General features: G+C 42.8%; 2 protein-coding genes across 7 annotated transcripts; both read right to left on the bottom strand.

The window, feature by feature from the left end:
* Positions 1 to 978: 978 nt before the first annotated feature.
* On the bottom strand, positions 979 to 17,377 carry kdm5a (lysine demethylase 5A). Of its 6 annotated transcripts, XM_029461857.1 has the most exons (31): positions 16,757 to 17,377; positions 16,542 to 16,640; positions 16,077 to 16,424; positions 14,467 to 14,544; positions 13,271 to 13,393; positions 12,950 to 13,120; positions 12,348 to 12,527; positions 11,876 to 11,954; positions 11,667 to 11,758; positions 11,406 to 11,573; positions 11,051 to 11,170; positions 10,721 to 10,879; positions 9,617 to 9,798; positions 9,281 to 9,443; positions 9,069 to 9,188; positions 8,774 to 8,968; positions 8,128 to 8,309; positions 7,853 to 7,977; positions 7,624 to 7,774; positions 7,355 to 7,475; positions 7,009 to 7,185; positions 6,739 to 6,917; positions 6,394 to 6,532; positions 6,066 to 6,245; positions 5,181 to 5,741; positions 4,911 to 5,069; positions 4,627 to 4,755; positions 4,400 to 4,547; positions 3,994 to 4,214; positions 3,322 to 3,795; positions 979 to 1,979 (listed from the first exon to the last, which is right to left on the bottom strand). In XM_029461857.1, exons 3-31 carry the CDS (start codon positions 16,221 to 16,223, stop codon positions 1,662 to 1,664), a joined length of 5,241 nt encoding a protein of 1,746 aa, XP_029317717.1. In that variant the 5' UTR covers positions 16,224 to 16,424; positions 16,542 to 16,640; positions 16,757 to 17,377; the 3' UTR covers positions 979 to 1,661. The 6 variants fall into 6 exon arrangements, with proteins under 6 accessions (XP_029317717.1, XP_029317716.1, XP_029317714.1 ...); XM_029461856.1 differs by lacking the exon at positions 16,542 to 16,640; XM_029461854.1 differs by having other exon boundaries at positions 16,077 to 16,640.
* A 589-nt stretch (positions 17,378 to 17,966) lies between these two features.
* On the bottom strand, positions 17,967 to 20,854 carry LOC115028230 (3-oxo-5-beta-steroid 4-dehydrogenase-like). Its single transcript, XM_029461831.1, has 9 exons — positions 20,419 to 20,854; positions 20,111 to 20,278; positions 19,847 to 19,963; positions 19,665 to 19,742; positions 19,302 to 19,424; positions 18,931 to 19,040; positions 18,592 to 18,757; positions 18,381 to 18,463; positions 17,967 to 18,180 (listed from the first exon to the last, which is right to left on the bottom strand). The coding sequence occupies exons 1-9, from the start codon at positions 20,509 to 20,511 to the stop codon at positions 18,138 to 18,140; spliced, it is 981 nt and encodes a 326-aa protein (XP_029317691.1). The 5' UTR covers positions 20,512 to 20,854; the 3' UTR covers positions 17,967 to 18,137.
* Between the last annotated feature and the right edge of the window lie 5 nt (positions 20,855 to 20,859).

The following is a 20,859-nucleotide window of genomic DNA, read 5'->3' on the forward strand; positions in this document are numbered from 1 at the left end:
GACTTATATAACAGTCTGCTTTATAGTGATGATTATAAGATGCTTTTGTGACCATTAACACAGCAAACTACAGTTTCAGTCATAAATTCCACTCTCAGGCAGGGTCGTCCACACAACAAACAGCGGGCGATGAAGATGTTATGCAATCAATTATGTCCCATTACAGTTCATTTGGTTGATGTCTTACAGCCCCTTGTGATCACATATTTCTAACTCCCCCAGTCAGCAGTGACAGAGGTGAGGGACTCTGTAAAAGCAGCTCAGGTCAGTTCGTACCAGATTTCACTTGGCTGAGTAGAAGTGACAGCACACAGCCCCCCCTCCACCCCCCCCATTCTTGCTTTTGCAATCAGTCATGTTTATATTCATGTCTAAATCCTATACAATTCTTAGTTTTTTTTCCCCCACCTAGAAAACTGGGGTGCAATGTTGAAAAAGCAAGAATCTCTAAATAAAAAATGCAAAAAGTAAAGTAAAAAACTATGTAATCTGTAAATGAATGTTTCACACAAAATGTATGTTTTACACTGCTTATGACAAAGGGGGGAAAACAAATTGCAAATCTTCATACCAGAGCTCCACAACATGCCAACACGTCTCTTCTAATTGAGCTTAATGAGCAACACAGGAAATGTGAAGATTAACTTACATCTTGAAATCAGCCTCTCGGTGACACAGAGGTCAAAGGTCACAGTTGAGTGCTTAGAATTTGACCCACCAATCATCCTGACGTTTCAGCCAAGTCAAGGACACAAAAACTAGTTTTTTTATTTTTTTATTAACTGCTTGCTTGTTTTTGTTATATTTGATAGGTCGATAAAATTGCACTTTGTAAAATGTAACTTTGGCTTCGATTTATTAGTAAAGTTTTTGCAATATTTGTTCATTCCTATATGGCCAAAAAAAACACAACAAACAAACAAACAAACAAACAAGAGTGATTAAAGAACATAAATTAACAAAAACATCACAATTATCAGTCATTTGACTAGGAAGTTTATTAAAGGTGAGAAAAAAAGAAGAAAAAAGCCACAATCCATTTGTTTAATCGCTTAAAAGTATGTACATTATAAATAATTCCACTACATTACAACCATTTGTGTTTCCTAGTCTGGAGTCCTACATATTGAGATGTTACTGTCTGAAGGTCCAGTCAGAGGGCAGAGGGGAGCGGCTCAGGATGTCCAGTGAAACACGACTGGGGACACATTTGTTTATTTGCCTGTTTGCACTGAATACAACAGCTGGAGTGAGTGTTTGACTGTAAGTAAGTGCACCAATGACGTTCAGGGGAGGACCAGGAGGCAGCTGGTGGATGTTTCTCTACCTAAATCTGTTGTAGGAGGACTAAGTCTTGTGTGTGTACTAACAACCTTTTCAACAAATCTTAGTGCTCGGAGAGAGAACACGTCGTTGCTGAAGCCACACGGTGACAGTAGGACTCTTCTCTTCTCTGTCTTCCATCTATCTTCTCTTCTTGTGCTCTATAATCCAGACAGTTACAGTCCCTCTTCTTCCAAAGTCGTTCATCAAGGGCTATTATTTTCCTCAGATGCTGTACAGTCCTACAGGTTGAAGCACTAGCCTGGATACTAGGTTGTGTTATGCTCATTGTGTGAGGTACAGTATTCAAACTCAGTCCTAGGCTGTTTCTTTAAGCGCTAACTGCCCTGCTGAGGCTCTTGTTGCTGCTGCTGATGTGAAGCTGCTGGGTTTAGATGCGACGCGGAAGACGTGTGAGACCACGAGGCCACGACCGATGATGGCGGCAGACTCTGCACGCTGCACATCGACGTCGATAGCACTACGACGTTCTCCTCCGACACCTCCTCCACAGTCATCACTCCGTCTCCGCCGGTGGCCTTAAGGGTGCAATCCACGCAGATGTAGTCTTCGCTCTCGGCCATTTCGCACGTAACGCCCACGCACACCTGGTGGAACCACTCGTCGCAGCCGCCGTCGCACTGCACCCAGTCCACCTGGAAATACACACAAACACGGGCAGACAGGTGCAGACATTTGAGTATGGATTAAAGTCCCAGTGAAACGGAGGCTCGAGCCTCTTTAGCTTCTGTACTGTGAGGTCTTCCCTATTGAATATTTGAGCAGTGGACTGTTACAAGACATACCTCCCTTGTCGCTAAAAGCTACAGACTGATTGATGAAACTAGCTTAGGTAAGCACACGCCAGATTTTGTTTTACAGGCATAAAAGATGATCAACAATACCAAGGAAACATTAAAAAAAAAAAACATGTTGCACATGGTTTGTCAATCAAAAACAAAAGCATTCAGGAAAAACATTTACATGTGTAATTTTTAACAGCACACACTGATGCTACACTGTACTGTAGATGATCTGGTCATTGAAACACCACTAAGGACAGGGTGGTCTCAGGGGGGCTCTCTCTGTAGTTAGTTCACTACTGCTAAATGACTAATGTAAACTACCTGAACTAAATAAGTGCACTTCATTAAAATACTAAATATTGTGAGAAGTAAATCATCTTAATAACACCACACGGCTGTCAATCATCCCGACCAATCATCAGGCGTAGCTAAGAACAGCGCCTTCCTAATTTCCATCGTTCCTCTGCCCTCCGCTCTGATTGGCTGCCCTGTGGACACACAGGGGAAAGATACTGGCCACTGGTTAACTTAGTGGACAGTCTCCAAAAAGGACCACACGTTAACAATGTTAATATGTTATGTGTAACTCTCTTTAAGGTGTTCCAGTGCAGTTATCAGCTGTTGATATTCAAGGTCCATGAAGTCAGACATCTGGATGTTTAGACTTTCGGGGGCTTGCCAAACATCCTGTAATGAAAGTGTCAACCAGAATTGTCTAACTTTCTCAGTCAGTGTGGCAGCGATGTGACTACAGGGGTCAAGAATGATCTAACGTGTAAATAATAACTAGCTGCAGCAGCTCTTGACTCGAGGGGACAAGAGTGAATAAAACATTTTACATTGTCATTTTGAATAATGTACTAAAAATGTATCCATGTTGGATAATATTGAGATGATTACGACACAAATGGAGTTCATATTCCTAGTAAATACATGACTGCAATTAATTTTAAATGAATATTAAATATATATATATAAAACCAGAACTTTAAGTTTTAAAAAGGTGCTCAGTCACATGATCACCTTTGACCTCTGTTAATTGCTAAACTGTAGCAGTCTTTATCATTCATCTACAATTCCCCCGTGTGCCTCTTTGACTGCAACACAGTCTCAATCTTAAATGCGGAGACGGTGAGAAAAGACATATTTCATAACCAAAACTACTGAACGAGGCCAAAGATATCGTCCTCACCTTATCTTTACAGGGTCTCTGGCAGCTCTTGGATGCGCACACAGCGTTCTCGTCGTTGGAGTCCTCAGCCCCGGACCAGTCGTACTTTGAGGGAATGTCGAGAATCTTCTTCTCCTTCCTCTTCTCCAGCCCTTCCCTCATGGCCTCTGCCTTGGCCGCTGCCTTCTCCTTCCTCTTCCTCTCCTTCTCCTCCTTGGCTATCCGTTTGGCCAGCTGCTTCATCTCCCGGTTCTTGTCGAGGTTGAGCTTGAGTTTTTTTTTCTTGGGTTTGCCCCCAAGACCCAGTTCCAGACCCACCCTTTTCAGCTCTTTGGACTTGGCCGGTCGGATTTCGACCATTGCTGAAGCCCCCCCGGCGGCGGCGGCAGCCATCAGCATGTGGTGATGCTCGGCTCTTTCTAGCTTCCGTTTCCTCTTCTTCTCTGAATCTTTAAGCTTGAGCTTCAGAGGCTTCTCCATCAGAGAGTCGTCGGGCTGCAGAAAAGGAAGGAAAGAGGGAATTAGATGACTATTTCTACTAAATGTGACCTGTATCTATGCATCCATTCATAAAACTCTTCAGAACTAATCAGAGCGATAGATTCAAACCCAAAGTCAATGTTTAGTCACTACACAGCATTTGCCATGGGGTCCAGCTGCGCAATCAGGTTGCGTAATGGGTGACCTCCCTACCTCCATGACCTGCAGGAATCTCTCCTCAGAAGGGGGGTGCGTGGCCTGCAGGATCCTCCAGATGTGCTGGGTCTCATCCAGGGAGACCTCCAGCAAGTCTCCCAGCATCATCAGCTCCTCCAGCTGGGTCTTAGCCTGCGAGGACAGCTCGAGCACTGGCGGCTCCAGGCTGCGAGGGACCAGAGGGGTCTTCCTGGGCTGCTTTCTGGGCGTGCCCATGTCTGAAACGTAAATATTTTGAGTGTGAGATGATGAAGACCTGTATTTCAGAGCAATTCAGAGACATAAACAAAACTGGAAACTCTCAGATGAGTGTTAAAATGTTTATTAGAAGTGCTTAAAATTAAAGCTGTGCTTAAATTAATTGTGCACAAAAACAACAGAGGATCCTCTGATGTAGCCTCACTTTGCACACAGGACTTGGAGGCTGAGGAGTAGGCGTGTTCCGCACAGAAGGATGGCGTGACAGCCGGCCACATGTGACTGACCACCTCTTCAGACTTCACAGGAATCTCCTCATCACAGAACAGGTAGGGCTTCACCTCGCCCGGGTCCTGCAACAAAGCAGACACCATAAAGGGTCAAAATTGCTCACTTATAGGCGGCCTAAACAACACTATTTGTCTCACATACCTTCATGTCATAACCGTAAGTCTCCCTGATGTCCTCGTCTGAGTCTGTTTCCTCATCGTCGTAGTCCACGGACTGCCGAGGTGATGCGGCTCTGCTGAAACCTGACTGCTGAAAAGTCTGGATGTGGCCCTGAGGAAGGAGCCCAAGTAGCAACCACAAGAATTAAATCAAGAATTACATCCCGTAACTCAATACAGGATTCCTGGAGGCTCACTGATGGTGTACTGTGTTAGAACAGAAATTAGAACCATGTAAAATCATTTGAAGATGTAAGTCTAAACTACCTGCAGGTCCGGGTTGGCAGCAGCTTTCTGCAGCTCGGCATTGATGATCTTTTCCGTTTTCTCCCTCGCAGCCTGCTCCACCATGCGCTGGCTCAGCACAGACAGCTTTGCCAGGGCTGAGGACAGCTCCGCCGTGGCCAGAGATTGACGCGCTCGATCCTGGTGTGACAGTTAGACCAGTGTAAGGACAAAAAGCAAACCTTGGAAATTAAGTGTTCAAAATAAAGCAGGTGAGGGTTGTAAAGGAAGTTATAATGACTCCATGCATACCTGCCAGCTCATTGCCCTCTCTGTTAAACACTGCAGGGCTTCTCCTTCTGGAAGGCGCACCGGCAGCTTCTGTAGCGACACCAACAGCGACAGGATGGTCTCCAATCTCGGCCTCCTCGACCGCTGACACAGTGGACACAGGAATTTGGAGTCTTTACTGTTGCTCTGCCAACCCACACCCGCCTTCTTCTGAGATCCAGTCTTGGGCAGAGGCACGCACGCTCCGTGGAACCAGTCCTTACAGAGCTCGCACTGCAACATGAAACCGCTGGCAGTCTTTCGACACAGGCAGAACTTGACCTCCTCGATGCGGTCGGCCATGGCCATCTTGGCTAAATTGGCAGCACGGAGTGAGTGGATGGACTCCACTTCTTTATGCTCCTTGGCTTTGAATGCTGCTACAACGGTGGAAGGGTCTCGCACCTCTTCGAGGCTCTCCTCCAGGTCGCTCAGGGCGTCGGGGTCGAAGCCCCCCCTCTCCTTCTCCATGAGCTCCTTGACGCGTTTCCTCTTGCTCTTGCTGTTGCCATAGACCCCGATGTCCACACGAGGACTGAGGACCTAACAGAAGATTTGCACAGGATAGCAACTAAGTATTAATATAAAAACTCAAGTTCTTATTCTGCCAATCAACAACCCTTAATGTTACAGGGAACATATGTTGTTACATTACATGTATTTGTCTTTAATGGCCCAAACACAGCATGAGATATATATATATATATATATATATATATATATGTATATATATATATATATATATATATATATATATATATATATATATATATATATATATAAATAAATATAGAGCCTCAACTAGAATTTTAAGATGAATACATCTGAGGGGCAAGCATCACATGAACATTCTTCATGGTGGCCCACCTGCAGCAGTGTGTACGTGGAGTTTTTCTTGAGGAAGGTGCGAGCGGTCCTCTCCCTCCAGGCTCGAGCTGCGGCCACCTGAGACTCCACCTGAGCCAGTGGGTCAAGCCGGACAGGGATGGAGCGACCCCTGGCCAGCAGGCTCTCCAGCTGCTCCAGGTAAGCATAGCTAGTGCCGCTCTGTGTGAGGTGGACAGACAACAGAGGAGAGGTTAGACTAGAGACACTTTAGCTGATGATAGATTATTCAGAGCAATGAGGTTAAGTCTCAATCAAAGATCCTCAAGAGGACACAACTTTAGATTCGGGTTAGAACTGCTTCTCGTACCTGAATGGCTTCTACCTTTGATGTCCACTCCTTGGCCTTCTGTAGGGCCTCTCGGAGGGCTAATATGTTAGGCAGGTACGCTGGGATGTTCCGAGCTTCCAGCACAATGCTCTCCAAGGTTACCATGCTGTGTCGAGGCCTAGGGTCATTAGAGGACAGACAGGTATGGGTCGATCAAGTATGACTAATAGTTAACACGTTTTTTGTAAGTAGCCCCAGTTGATGTTTACATGAATTCTGTCTCTCATATGTTTTTTGTTAAATGATGAAAAGCACTGAAGGAAAGTGCAAACATCCACACATCCAACAATGTGTTAGCATGCATTTATACACAAGCAACCTCACCTGGCCTGGAGGCAGGCACGGGCCTTGTCCTCCCATCTCTCGGAGACGGTGAGGATCTCTTGCAGCTCGGCCATCGCCTTCTCCACAGCGTGGTGGGGAGCCAGGCCCACCCCAGAGTCTATCAACCTTTTCATCAGCTCCAGGGTGACACGGTGAGGGTCCGCGAGGGTGACGCGCACCTGGGATATGTAGGACAGCACGTGTTAAGACGAGGACACAATTAAAACAACTCCGTAACACAAACAGGATGTGGGTATTGTAACAACCCACCTCATCAAGCCAGCGGGCCTGCTGGAGCTCCTGTTTGAGACGGGGCAGTTCTGGAAGCTCTACATCCAGGCCACTGCCCAGGTCTAATAGTGCCTGCAGCTTGGAGGAATCAGGCATCTCGTCTGACAGTGCCACCTGGGCCCGCTCGTGGAAGTCCTCCACATTCTCCAGTAACTCCTAGAGAAAAAGTGAGGTCGAGGTTTTAGCAGTAATTCAATAGTATTGATGGTGAAAGAAGGGGGGAGAGGAAAAACGAAAAAATGGTATATAATATGAAATATTTATATGGTGCGTTTGATTGATAACTGGGTGTCTGGGTAAGCACAAAGGTATCGGGGGGACTCACTTTGACTTGTCGGGCCTGGCTGATGATGCATGGCAGCCTATAGAGCTGATCCACGAAAGCCTTGAGCTCATCCACCGTCAGTTTGGTGCGGTTACGACTGCTCTCAGAACGCAGACGGCTACTGCAGACACACATGGGAAAAGAGTGCAATTCAGAACCTGAGCAGATACTGTATTGATTTGCAAATGGAAAACAAAAAGTCTGTGTATGCTTACTAAATTGCTTTTCTTTTGATTATATTAAGGCGTTGTGTATCAATGTCCACTAACCTGTGCCTTTGTTTGCGACTGAGCAGCAGCTGAGCAACGGAGGAGCACGTCTCTGCCTCTTTGACCATCTCCCTCAGGCGACGGAACAAAGCTTTCTCGGGATACTTCCTGTCCTCTGCATCCTCCAGCAAAACCTTGAGCTCAATAAGATCTATGAGACACACAAAACAATCACGCAATGGCACGAAAAGGCATGTACATATCTTGTCGTAGTATTTAAGTATAAAACCTTTCTTGTTTTTCTGGTCGGCGGCCAAGGCCTCTGTGACCCTCTTTGCCCAGGTGTCATAAGACTGAGCGCGTGTCTTGACTCCATACAGCATGGATGGAAACTCCTCTAGATCATAGCGATACCTGAAATATATCGTGCACATTTCTACTTGAGAATATGGTGTAGATGGTCAAGTAAATGTTGAGGCCATAACAAATTAGACTTCTTGACCATGTGCTGTACATATTTGTATTGATAGACATTGTTTAGTACCAAAACAACAGATCTCTTACCGAAGACACTTGTTGCCGAGTGGACAGTCACAGAGATCGGCTGCGTGGCTGAGACAGACCAGTCGGTCAGGGCTGCAGGAGCAGGTCAGTGCAGACAGGAAACAGGTCGTCTTGCACTTGTAACACTGGCGCTCATCGTCAGGCAGAAGCTCAAAAACCTCCTGCTCTGAGGACAACACCCCCTGTAGAAAGAGAACAGATGATGCCATCTCCAAGCGTAATGTGACGATATAAAGAAGGGTGTCCCAATCAAGCCCCCCCCCAATCTGAGTTATTTAATAATGAGGTACTTCTATTTTCCTGAATAATACAGCTGCATGGTGCACACTTCAAATGATAAAGTTATCAAAATCAATCCAATGTTACAATTGGATTGATTGACAATTAAATAGCTTTGCATTGCAGTTAGAAAATAATTGCCTGCTTTTCCTTAATGTTTCTTCTTTTTCCTTTTACAAAATAACAAATATCTTTGAGATCCGATTGGATCATCCCTTAAATAAAGTGTGACAAAATCAGCACTAGGTGATGCTGTTAGCAGCTTTATTAAACTACAGATAAGGCACAGGTTCAGAGCCAGATGACCACCAATCACCCAAACCTTTTCCATGCAGAAATTGAGCCAAAAAAAGAAAAGAACATTTACTTTTTCCTGAACAGCCTGTCTGAGTTTTGTCTCCTCCTCCATCATTTCTCCCATTTCCTTGAAGACAGCAGCAGCCAGCTCCACGTCAAGACTCTCGGGATCAGCAGCCATCTTGCACAGCAGCTCCTCGTGGGAGAAGACGCAGTAGCGATGGAGGCGTCGGTAGTGGGCTACAGATTGACGACCCATAGGTAACTAGGGAAGGGTAATGTGCGAAAGATTAACATGCACATTCAACAAAAAAACATTTCATATAAAAACATTTAAATGGAAGAACTATTTGCTTGTCACTCACCCAGTCAGCGGTGCAGAAGTTAACAGCCTCTGCAAAGTTGTAGCCCTGGTTGAAGCCGCTGTGATAGGCTCTGGGGAAGGTCACCACAAACTCCCCTGCACACTGATTGGTCCTGTACACCTGAGAGGTCAAATATGCACATAAAGGTCACTAATAACCAACATAAAGCACAGACCCCCATCTAATCAGATATAACATAACGGACTACATACAGGGACACCGTGCTCCATGAGAACGTTGGGATTCATGATGGTGACCAGTTGATGGAGGAGGTCAGGCTGGGAATCAAAAAGCTCTGGAGCCAACTTTTTCATTACAGCCTCCAGCTTCTCTGCTGCAGAGGCCGGCACTCCGTACCAAGTCTTCGGCTCGCCCCTGGAGAACAAAGGAAAGCATTAACATTAAAGATATTCAGCTTCTATGAGCATGAATAATTCAATAATTTTACTTTTTTTCCCCAATTGTCAGCAGTATTTATTTTCTTTTCATAGTGTATTTTTTTGTGTTTCCACCATAAAGCGTATGTCAGAATTGTATTCAAGTCTCACCAGTGCAGGAAGTTGATGGAGTAACTCCAGTGGTCCTCGATGTGCCAGCAGAATGAGGAGAAACACATGCCCACGTAGAGCCAGGGCACCTTCATACCCGAGATGTCCACATTGATGTGGGTGAGCACCGACTGCTCCAGCACTGGCATGTTATTCAGATTCCAGCCTGAGTTGGCATACTCCTAACAGGAGAGGAAACAAAGAGCTTTCTTTCACTTCAGAGCAAATGTCATGTTTTTACTTAATGAAAAAAGCTTTTAGGGGATCTGTTAGATGAGTAAAATGACCCAGGTAATGCTTACCGGACACAGGGGAATCCCCATCAAAAGCACTTTACTGGTGAAAGTGTAAGACAATTATGAACTGGGCTCATATTTAAGCTCAATGCAATATGCACTAGAGATGCCCCGAGCGTCTATTAGCTGTACGGGCCGTGTCGTTTTGTTGTTGTTTTGTTATAGCAGCTGTTATAGCTGAATTACAGTAATGATGACTCAACAGTATGAACACGGAATCACGAGAAGTCAATCTTGTTGTTTTCTTATTCTGACAACAACATGCTGTTACTTAAGATGAAGTCTGCAACTCTGGACTCCCAAACAAACCCCCCCCCCCCTCCCTCCCTCCCGTCAGTGCCCCTTCAGAACAGCTCCTACTGCTTTATTCTTTATAAGCGTCTTTGAGTACCTTTTAAAAGCGCTCTATAAGTAAAATGTATTATTATTATTATACATCCACGACCTGTCCCCTGTCCAGGCTGGAGTCGCGTTGTGTGGCACGTGGGACTGTACCGAATTGTTCGAAGCTTTGTTGATAACGTTGAAATTCAAATCATTATCATTATTAATAAGAAATTGTGTGCAAAAGTCCACCTTCTCCTCGTTGCGTTGGGGTGCTGCCTTCTCTGCCTTTCCTTTTCACTCTCCGCTTTCATCTTAACAACCTCATCACGCTATGCTGTGTGATGCGTCTTCTAGTCTCTTATTAAATGTGTAACTTCCCCCACGAGCTACATCTGTCTCACACACTTTTTAAAAGTTCCACATCACTGACCAGGTTAAGACAGAAGGAGTTTGCGAAAATAAAAAGTAATAATCTTCTCACCTCCTCATCTCCCAGAAGCCGCCTTTTACCGTCCCTGACAGGAAACCCGCTGCCCACGTCCTTGGAGCTGATGTCAGCTCCGTACTCCACGATGACATCCTCCTCAATGCTACTGACCAGGCGCCAGAACTCTTTCTCCACCAACTCTGTGGGGACCATCTGGGGGCACAAGGCGTAAATAATGAAATCCCCTGCCTTCTCTCAACAGCGAAAAGCCTTGGAGCTAACACATTTAACCTCTAATTGTTGAAGCAGAAAGTGAGCCAGATGATGGAAGGACACCGAAGTTACAGTAAACATGTTCTCGCTCTCTGTGTGGATTTGACATACATGAACAGGCATGTTGAAATAGTCAGACTTGAAGTGGTCAGCCATTTCTCCGAAGCTCTGGAGACTGTATTCCCTCACTGCCTGCTCGAAGCCAAATGCCTCCCTGGGCTTACTGCACTCCTGTGAGGGAAGATAAACAAGACATGCATCATAATAGGAATTTACACCATGTGCATTATGCTTAAAGTGGGTTAAAAACATGAGGAAATGATAACAACTCTCATCATTTGTTAGATGAATACAATCAACAATTGTTGCATGTGCATTTGTACATGTGAGGATCTGAAAAGGATCAATAAACATGTTGCATCTTTCCGTAAGAATTTTGATTGGCCAGACAGCGTTAAAGCCTTACCTCAGCAACACACTTGGGGCAGCGCCAGTCCCCCTTGGGTACATCTTGCAGAGGTGGGATGAGGCAGAAGGTGTGGTAGCTGTCGTCACAACCGTCACACAGCAGGAGCCGGTCCTCCTCATCGCCCCGTCCACACATCAGGCAGAGGTAGAGGTCGATCTGGGGGATCAGCACAACGGAACATACAAAAGGTGGTCAGGACCAGAGTTCCCTCAAGATATAACAAACATAAACAGTCAGGCAAATGCCAAACACACTCACAAAGTTGACCTCCAGAGTCTCCTTGCGTGGTCTCATTTTAATGGCAAAGGCCTGAGCTTTGAGGTGACGCTGCTTTTTGTTGAATCCGTCATCTAAGTAAAGAGGGAAAGTGCCGTTGTGAGAATAGAAATACTCACAGTAACACAGACGATTTTGTGCCCAGTGTCTGCCGCATGTAAAATATACGTCAACCGAAAAATGATCCTTACCAGCTGATACAATCCCCAAGCCGACCATCTTGGGACTTGCACTGAAGATCTTTAGGCCTTTTGGCTCCTTGTTTTCCCTCTAGAGAAACACAACAACAGCAGACGGTGAAACAGAGTGATCCTGCTAACAGGCCAAATGTTAGACGGCCTGTGGGGAGCATGGCTGCCACAGCTGGGGAGGGGGCGGGGCCTTTAAGAGGGATGCTGAAAGGACTGAACGTTAAAGGAATAAATAACACTGTTTGTAAATGACTTAAATGAACAGAGCACAGAAAGGAAGCATCTGTGACCTAAAAGAAATGTTTTCAAAAATTAGATTCAACAAAATATGTTATTAAATAAACCTAAAAGATAGCTAACAGCTTATTACACTTTTAAAATCAGTACGGCAAAAATATACAACTTTTGTCCCAATCTCTTCTGTCCAACTACTACAAATGTCACTTCCTTGTAGGTCTTTTCCCTCGTTTACCTCAGACTTAAGGCGCCTGGAGCGTCTCTCAGGCAGAAGCCGCTCTTTGGTCTGCATTGCATCACCCTCCCCATCTTTCTCCTCCTCCTCATCTTGCTCATCTTCCTCCACCGACTCCTCACCAACTCCCTCGTCCACCTCTTCCCCATCATCTCCTTCATCGTACAGACGCTGGATGCCCTGATTAGAGAAAAGGAGTGGAGTGAAAACAGATGAGGTTTTTTCAAAATCGGTCGATTCCAGGTTTTGAAGAAAGAGATATTATTACTGTGACATAAGGACCAAAGCTGTTTGCAACATGTTTGATGTGGTTAGGTCTAGTTAGGCAAAGACTGACATTTGAGAGGGACACTGGGAACAGCCAAAACACATTTAGTTCTCAATGCTTAATAAAAAGTAAAGTTACCAGATAACAACACCACAAACAACTTTTAAAACTATGCGTTTCAAATTCAGGCAAACAACCACAATGTAAACATTGTGCTCTACATGTTCATCCTTGGCATCTGTATTGGGGTTGGTTTTCTAGTTTCTAGTTTTTCAGCTGCATGAAGCATGGTCAAACTGTGTAAACCTGTGTGTGTTAACTGAGCAGCACTCACAGTCAGCGTGGCCCCAGACTGGAAGAGTTCATACGGATAAAGGATCCTCTCGTAGTGGGAGCGCAGCAGTGAGCCGGTGCCTTTCCCAGCTGGGAAGCCCATCCGGCTGGAAACCTTGGACCACCTCTTCTCTTTACACACCGTCTCAAAGCCGCCCTCTGCGGACACGATCTGAAACACACAGGTGTCCAACATAAGCATTCTGACTAGCATTAAGGGCAACATCCAAATCAAGTGCAAAACAAAGGTTAAGGAAACTGGCTAAAGTCAAAGTTATACAATCAGTCAAAAACAACAGTATCCACATGTGTCTAGTTTTACCTTGCTGAGCTGATAAAGGTCCAAAACTTTTCTCTCCACATGAGGGAATCTGGTCTTGGATCCCTGCAGCTCCCAGAACTTTGCGATTTGATCCAGAAAGTTGAGCTTAACCCGAGTGAGAGCCTGGACATGCAGGAGAGAGGAGAGAGGACACTAAATGCACGAGCCCAATGTTCTGCCGTTATGAACACAGGATACCTCTGGCAAAATTATGTTTGAAAGGTTGCACTCTGATACAGGAGCATGCTGTGAAAACCTTTCCCTGTGTCTAGACCGCACGCGTGTGTAAGACACTATTTTTACTCGCACAATACAACAGATACGTTTAATCTATGCGGCTGTCAGCACCGGCTCCATGCAGGCTTGCGTCTCAGCCGCTACCTTACAACTCATTTATTGATTTTTGACATATTTTAGAGTTTATGATTACTTTATATTTAATTAATAAACTTTAAATCATATCTATATTTTCTCATTATCTAACCTTGCTCTTGTTTCTGATGGCGAGTTTCCACCTTTATTTATTGGTTCTGTATTGTGTAATGCTGTAATGTGTAAGTGTCAATCAGATGCATCAGTGTTGATTTAAATATAGATCAGGAATAGTCACATATATTAAAAGGAAAACTGCACCCTGCACAGACATTTTGCTGGTCATCACTTTGTAATGCTCGGCACAGATCATTTGCTTCAAAACGCAACACTGTTTTGGAGTCGAGACACAAGCTTGGAACTCCTATATTGGAGATGTCCTGCTGCCCTTGCTTTACACACACACACACACACACACACACACACACACACACACACACACACACACACACACACACACACACACACACACACACACACACACACACACACACACACACACACAGAGTAGAAGGCTTGAAAAGAAACACACATCCTGATCTCAACAGGTGCACGAGAGAAGGCATTGTAGGTGCGTCTGCTGTAAGTCTGCTGCTATTCAAGGAGTATAAAGCATTGATAAATGAATGAACAGCACACATTGAAGCAGCGTACATTTTGTAGAGTTTCTTTTGTTTCTCGCAGATGTGTCAATCAAACTTTATTGCAGTTAGATCAATAAATACTTGGAATTCCGTATGTCCTTCATAAAGCAATACCTGAGACATACCTTCAATCAAGTCTTATTGTTATGATAGCATGATGCATCTTCTTGACAAACTCACCTCAAGTTCATTCAGTCTTTGTACTCGAGGAGTGAAGCGGAAGTTGCGTACATCACAGGCAAACGGAGGTTGCCAGTCCTGATAGACAAGAAAACAGAATCATTACCTTCAACAATAAGGAAATGACAACAACATTGCAAGTTGGAACAAATCAGTGTTTCTCAAGACAAACAACACGAGCAGAGCTAATTTAATTACTGACTATTTATAACACAATATTCATACTGACTGAAAAGTGCAGTTAAGCCTTTTTTTAACAGGACTTGTGCATAAATACTGCAAATGTAAAGCTACTCTTTTTAAATAGTGTTAAGTAAATGTTGATGATGTTTCTAATAATGATGGTGTGGCTGTTACACTTGATGAAGGGATCTAAGCCATTGAGAAATTGGCAGTGAAAAAAGCATGTGGCCTTGAACAAAAACAGCAGATCTGAAGTATTCTAGTTATAGAATTTCAGTGTTACTTGCTATGCATTTTTCTTGATTGTTATTGCATGGCATACTACTGTCTGTTTTATTAGTGTCAGTAGTCAAAGACAAAACCGGTGAAATATAATACAAATTTCCTGGATAGGCTTCAATAATATATTATAATCATGTAAAATCTATTTTTCATATTTGATTAAGGATCTTGCATTTCTGGTATTCCTATCAAACCATGTAAGCTATGATGGTGTAAGAGCTCAGTTAAAAGACTGGATGTATGGTGGGGATAGTGTTACTATTAACCATCTTATGAACGCTGATGTCCTCCAGTCTACTCTCAAAGTCCGCTCAAGTTATAGTGTGCAGTATGATATTAAATTGAACTCTAAAACAGATTGGTATTATGATGTGGTGAACAACGTAAGATAATTAGGTCATATTATCAGGGATGCTTTATGTGATGAAGCTGTGCAGCGCCAGTGTTGCAAACTGTATGCACAGGCCAATACGCTGGCACTTAAATTCCACATGTGTACAGATGATGTTATAACAGCGTTTTTTAGAGCATACTATACTCAACTCTATACAGCGCACGTGTGGTGCAGTTATAATAAAGCAAAAATGAAAACGCTTCAGGTGGCAATGATGCATTCAGAATTTTGGCTCTAGCTCCAAAGATGGGCAAGTAATAGGTTTGTGACTAGTAGAAAAAAAGATTATAGAAAACGTAAATGTACACGAATGGTTGCTTGTGTGTCAACATAACATACATATGGGTTTAAGGTCTGACAGCAGCGACAGGCCTGCATGTGGCCCAATGTCGCATCTTCGCAGCTAATGTAACAATCACTGTACTGTAACTTAGCTAGCCATGAAGAAAACAAAAACAAAGGAATTGTAACCGAAACTGTTGAATTTATTTCGCCTTTCACAAACTTTTCTGAACAACAAAGGAAAGCAAAATGTCACCTTAATACAAAATATGTTATGTTGAGTGCAAAGAAATTAAGCCTTATTTGACCTCTATTAGACTAATGGTAACTAGTAACGTCGTTGCCTATCGCAAAATGCACGCAGGCCTTAGTAAACCACCACTAACTACGTAGGAGCATATTAGGCAAATCCTCGCTTGCTGGAATCTAATCAATGTGTATTCAAATGTTTTAAATGATATGAGTTTACCTCGGGGGGTCGGATCTTGCAGATGCCCGTTTTCTCTGCAATAGGTCGGATCTTGTTGATAAATCCTAAAGGATCCGAGAAATCCTCCCAACTCGGCTCAAAAACCGGGCATTCAGGAGGGGGGACGAACTCTGCAAATGCAGACATGTTGGTGTGGGGCCAGTGAAACAGTCTTTAAAAATAATGTTTGATAAAAAAATTCACCGATTTGAGCTCAACAGTCCATGATTATTTCCAATAATTGTCGTCTTTGGTTACTTCCTCTGTGTCCATGATGGTCGTTCAAATCTCCTGAATAACTAATCACTTCAATGACAGGGCTTCCCAGTCGCGATGGTGAATCATATTCTGGAAGAAAGTGAATGCATAAAGACAACAACCGAGCTGTTACTGATCAATGTGTTCCCATCATCCGTAAACAGCGGACCAGGCCAGGCCGGGGAGTCTTCACCACCACTCCCCTACCTGGGACGGAGGGCAGGGTCAGTCCAAAACGCCATCATTCCTTCTCACAGAGAATAACTCCATAAACTCTGCAGTCAGGATTTGGGCTAGGGGTGACCACTGAATTTGAAAAGAAGTTTGTAAACAAAAACACATCAGTTTGATGGTTAACGTTACAATGTTGGCTGCGATGTTATGTCACGCAAGCTAACATTGCTATTGCTACGTCTATGTACCTGAGTAATGCATGATTTCTTCGCGATGATGCATTTCCAACAAAGTTATCCACGGTTGGCTTAGTCCCGTGGCTAGCTGGTAATGTCCATTAGCTAACGTAATCACGCTCGCTCGTCAGGCTTCCCAAAATAAACTGTAGTCTTTACGTCCACGTCTTTGAGCACTTGATAGCTAAGTATCAGCCGAGCTGAACCACAACAAGGAGGAGGCTAGTAGCAAGCGTAGGTTGTTGACTGATGTATTCACTCCGTGCGACAACCCCCATTCATTGAAGCAGTTGAAGCAACGGAAACTAGCATACAGCTAATTTGGTCGGCCAAAATGAGACTATCTACCGCTGCTCATTGCGCAGCTAACATTGACGTTAGCAGAGATAGTAGGCTGATAAGGACAGTCCACCATGGCTTCAGTAGGCGGATCGGAATCACATGGAAAAAAGGCTACAATCCTTTTGCTTTGTTTAACTGGGTGTCCCTTTCCGTATAATTTAACGTCGTCTGTACGTAGTGTATCCGCATTAGCCAACGTGCTAGCTACAACTAGCAAGGCTGGGATAGCTGTTATGGTGCCTTCAGTCCTACTCGGAAACTTTTTTACTACTTCCGAGTTCGCAGGTTGTATATAAGGCAGCGTCTTGCTTGTTAATAGCTATTTGCAACAACTTGCACCACAAACAACGATTAATGGCTGATATTATGTGTTGAATCAGTAAAATAAAGGGGGAGACAATGGCATTCAGGTTGAAATTAAGGATACAATTTGCAACCAAACACCAATGTATCGGCTTATTACTTGTAATGCCCTTCCTGGTGCGGCTACTATCTAGACGCCAAGTTTGAGCAACTATGTGCGTAAAAACAAAAAGTTCAGACAGCCTTTCTACCACTTTCAATAGGTATAGCTAATATTTCCTACGGCACATTAAGGCAGCATTATTTCGACAGGTCAGCAGTTCGCTGCAACGACGGCTTTAATTTGCCTTTACTGCTCAATTTTAAAAGTTCGTTTTAAAAAAATACCATTTTGTTACAACAATACAACAACAATGGACAATTTTTCTATTTCTAATGTTTCTCTAACGGTTTACAATCATACAATACTTGGCCATCCTCTACTTCCGTATCAGACGAAAAACCGTCTAGATTGCATCGTCTGTCTATAAAAGAGGCTGAGAAATGTTTTCCATTTGACTTTAATCCATAACTAAGGCTGGTAATGAAGCATTTTATTCAATACATTATGGTCTGCTTTAATTAAAGTTGCTTTAATCAATAAAACAAGGTAAATTCTAATCATTTTCAAAACAAGGCACAACACTTCGTAAATGCAACGAAGTGTACAAGGCAGCTTATTTGAGTGAGGTCTTGACATCTGTGGAATCTAGTAGTCCTCATGAAATGGATACTCTGGGTGATCAGACCACCTGTTGAATCAATAAGAGATATAATATATATACATAAATATATTTATATATTATAAATATATATTTGTATATATATATATAAATATTTTTTTGTTTGTTATATATTTATTTGTATATTTATATGTATATGTATATATATATATAATATATAATATATTTATTACAGGAACAACACATCACATAGTATGTTCTATACTCACATGGGAAGCACCACAAAACGAATATTCTTGTTCAATCTTTCAATTGCCTTCATCTGAGCCTCAGAGAGAGAGAAGTCGAATATCTGCAGTGTTGAAAACGGATCAATCCCAACACATTTCATATGGTATTTCCTGTTTTTTTAACATGATCTTTTGCAGGCTATACCTTGCAGGCTGAATGGTTGTCTAACATGATGCCATGCAAACAAACCTGAAAGTTCTGCTTTATGCGGGCAGGGTTGAAGCTCTTCGGGATGACCACCACTCCTCTCTGCACGTTGAACCTCAAGGCCACCTGGGCTGTGGTCTTGTTAAACTTTTTAGCAATTGATACCAGTAACTCATCTTCCAACAATGGGGGGCATTTAAGGTTCACCCTGTTGAAATTATTGGTATTTTAACACAGGAGAGACACAGCTAATTATATTTTCACAGTTAAATGCCATTTTTATAATTGCAAAAGTCATATGCATGCAAATGATTCAGTTATAGCCTAGAACACCATGACTTTTACTACTGAAAGTGCTAAGTATGTATTTCTCTTGCATACCAGGATTCATCTCTAGATGTCCCCAATGGGCTGTATCCCACAATGACAATATCATTCTGCAGGCAGTACTCAAGCAACTTTGGCTGAGTAAAATAGGGATGACATTCAACCTGTGTTAAAAAAAAAAAGAGAAACACAGAGAGTGTTTGTTAGTTGCTGAAGACAGACTTAGTTCTGATTTATTCTTTGTATTACTCAGTATTTATGTGCCAAGCCAGGCATCTTTGTGTAATTATACACGCCGGTATTTTATTTGTTTTTGTATTTATTTGTCAGCAATTTCTTTACTTTCTATAAACCAAAGTTTATTGTTGTTTTCATTTGATTTTCTTTATCTCCAGAACATAGGTGTATTATTATCCTGTCTGTACCTGGTTTGACACAGGCTTGTGTTTCAGACCAGGTTTGTTGAGGATCAGCTCCAGTTGTCTCTTGTTGAAGTTGGATACTCCAAGAGATTTTACCAGCCCAGCTTCTTTGCAAGCCTCCAAAGCCTGTCCAACCCATGAAAAGAGTAAAATCAGAAAGCAATAACTTAGACCTTGAACTTTGGACAGAAGTGTTTTATTGGCACACAACACAGCAAATGACCATGGATTAGTTTCCTGATCTTGAGCAGATATGGTTGCAAATGAAAGGCTTAAGGCTTAAAGGAAAATAAAAAGGTACAGCTGATTTCCATAATTATTTTTCACATAAATGATTTACCAGGTATCAGATTTAACAGGTCTCACCTCCCATGTCGCACAGAGATCTGTCTCGTGATAAATGTATTTCCCATTCTCATCTCTGGGGTAAAATGTATCTCCTGGCTTCAAAAAATAATATTGTTATTATAATATAATATAAGAAAAAACAATGTAATTCAGTTTTCACAGTTTCAACTGAATCATTGTAACATTAAATACATGCATACCTTGAAGGCTGTGGGCATTTCTACAACATAGAGGTCGACGTAATCAAGTTGCAATGTCTTTAAAGTTTTCTCCAAAGCAGGTCGAACCAATTTTGGGGGATGAAATGTGTTCCACAGCTGCATAATCAGTACAAAGGTATTAGTTGTTGAAAAAGTATAGAAGTCACTTTGTAGCCATGATGTTTGTTTAGAGGCAAAGTTCACTGGTCAGAGTAAAAATCTATATTTTTGAGACACTCACACAAACAAGCAAACTTTGCTAACCTTTCCACAGTAGAATATGTCTTCTCTCTTCACAGTTCCATCTGCAATTTTCTCCCTTATAGCTTGTCCCACCTCATGTTCATTGTAATATACCAAAGCTCCATCAAGGTGTCTGTACCCTGTTTCAATAGCCACTTTGACTGATTCATATGCAGTTCCTTTAGGGGTCTATAACAAAAATAATAACACCTTGAGTGAATAATATCTTTGAAGAAAACTCAGAGTGAAAGGTGAAATTATTGTTATGCCTTGCAGGTTAATTATTAATTTATGTCTTCTGAGCAATTTGGCTTCATAATGTGTCTTACCTTGCGCGGATCCCCATAAGTTCCAAATCCCATCAAAGGTATGCTGTTTCCATCACTTAGAGGAATGGAGTGACTCTCAGCTGTCAAGTCCATTCTCGAAAAAGTGTAATTGAAGGCCAGACCTTCAACAGTGCTGCCGTTGGTGTCCCAGGACCCAGGTTAAATACATCAACCCCACAAGTTACTACTCTTTGGCCACAACAAGAGACTCCTCCCAGAGAGCAGAACTGGCCAATAACTTTGTAAAAACAACATTATCTACCATTTACACGTAAATCTGGAAATTTAATTAGTTTTTTATTTTAACTGTGTGGCTTCATATTAAAGAGGTTATTGACCATTGGTTAAAAATATCAAATTTCAAGTTGTCTTCCTCTGAAGGTAGTTTGACCGGGCACTGTAGCTTTAAGATACCGCAGTGTCCTCTGGGTAGTATATGCT

This window comes from Cottoperca gobio, chromosome 23 (genome assembly GCF_900634415.1).
Source record: "Cottoperca gobio chromosome 23, fCotGob3.1, whole genome shotgun sequence".
NCBI classification, from domain to species: domain Eukaryota; kingdom Metazoa; phylum Chordata; class Actinopteri; order Perciformes; family Bovichtidae; genus Cottoperca; species Cottoperca gobio.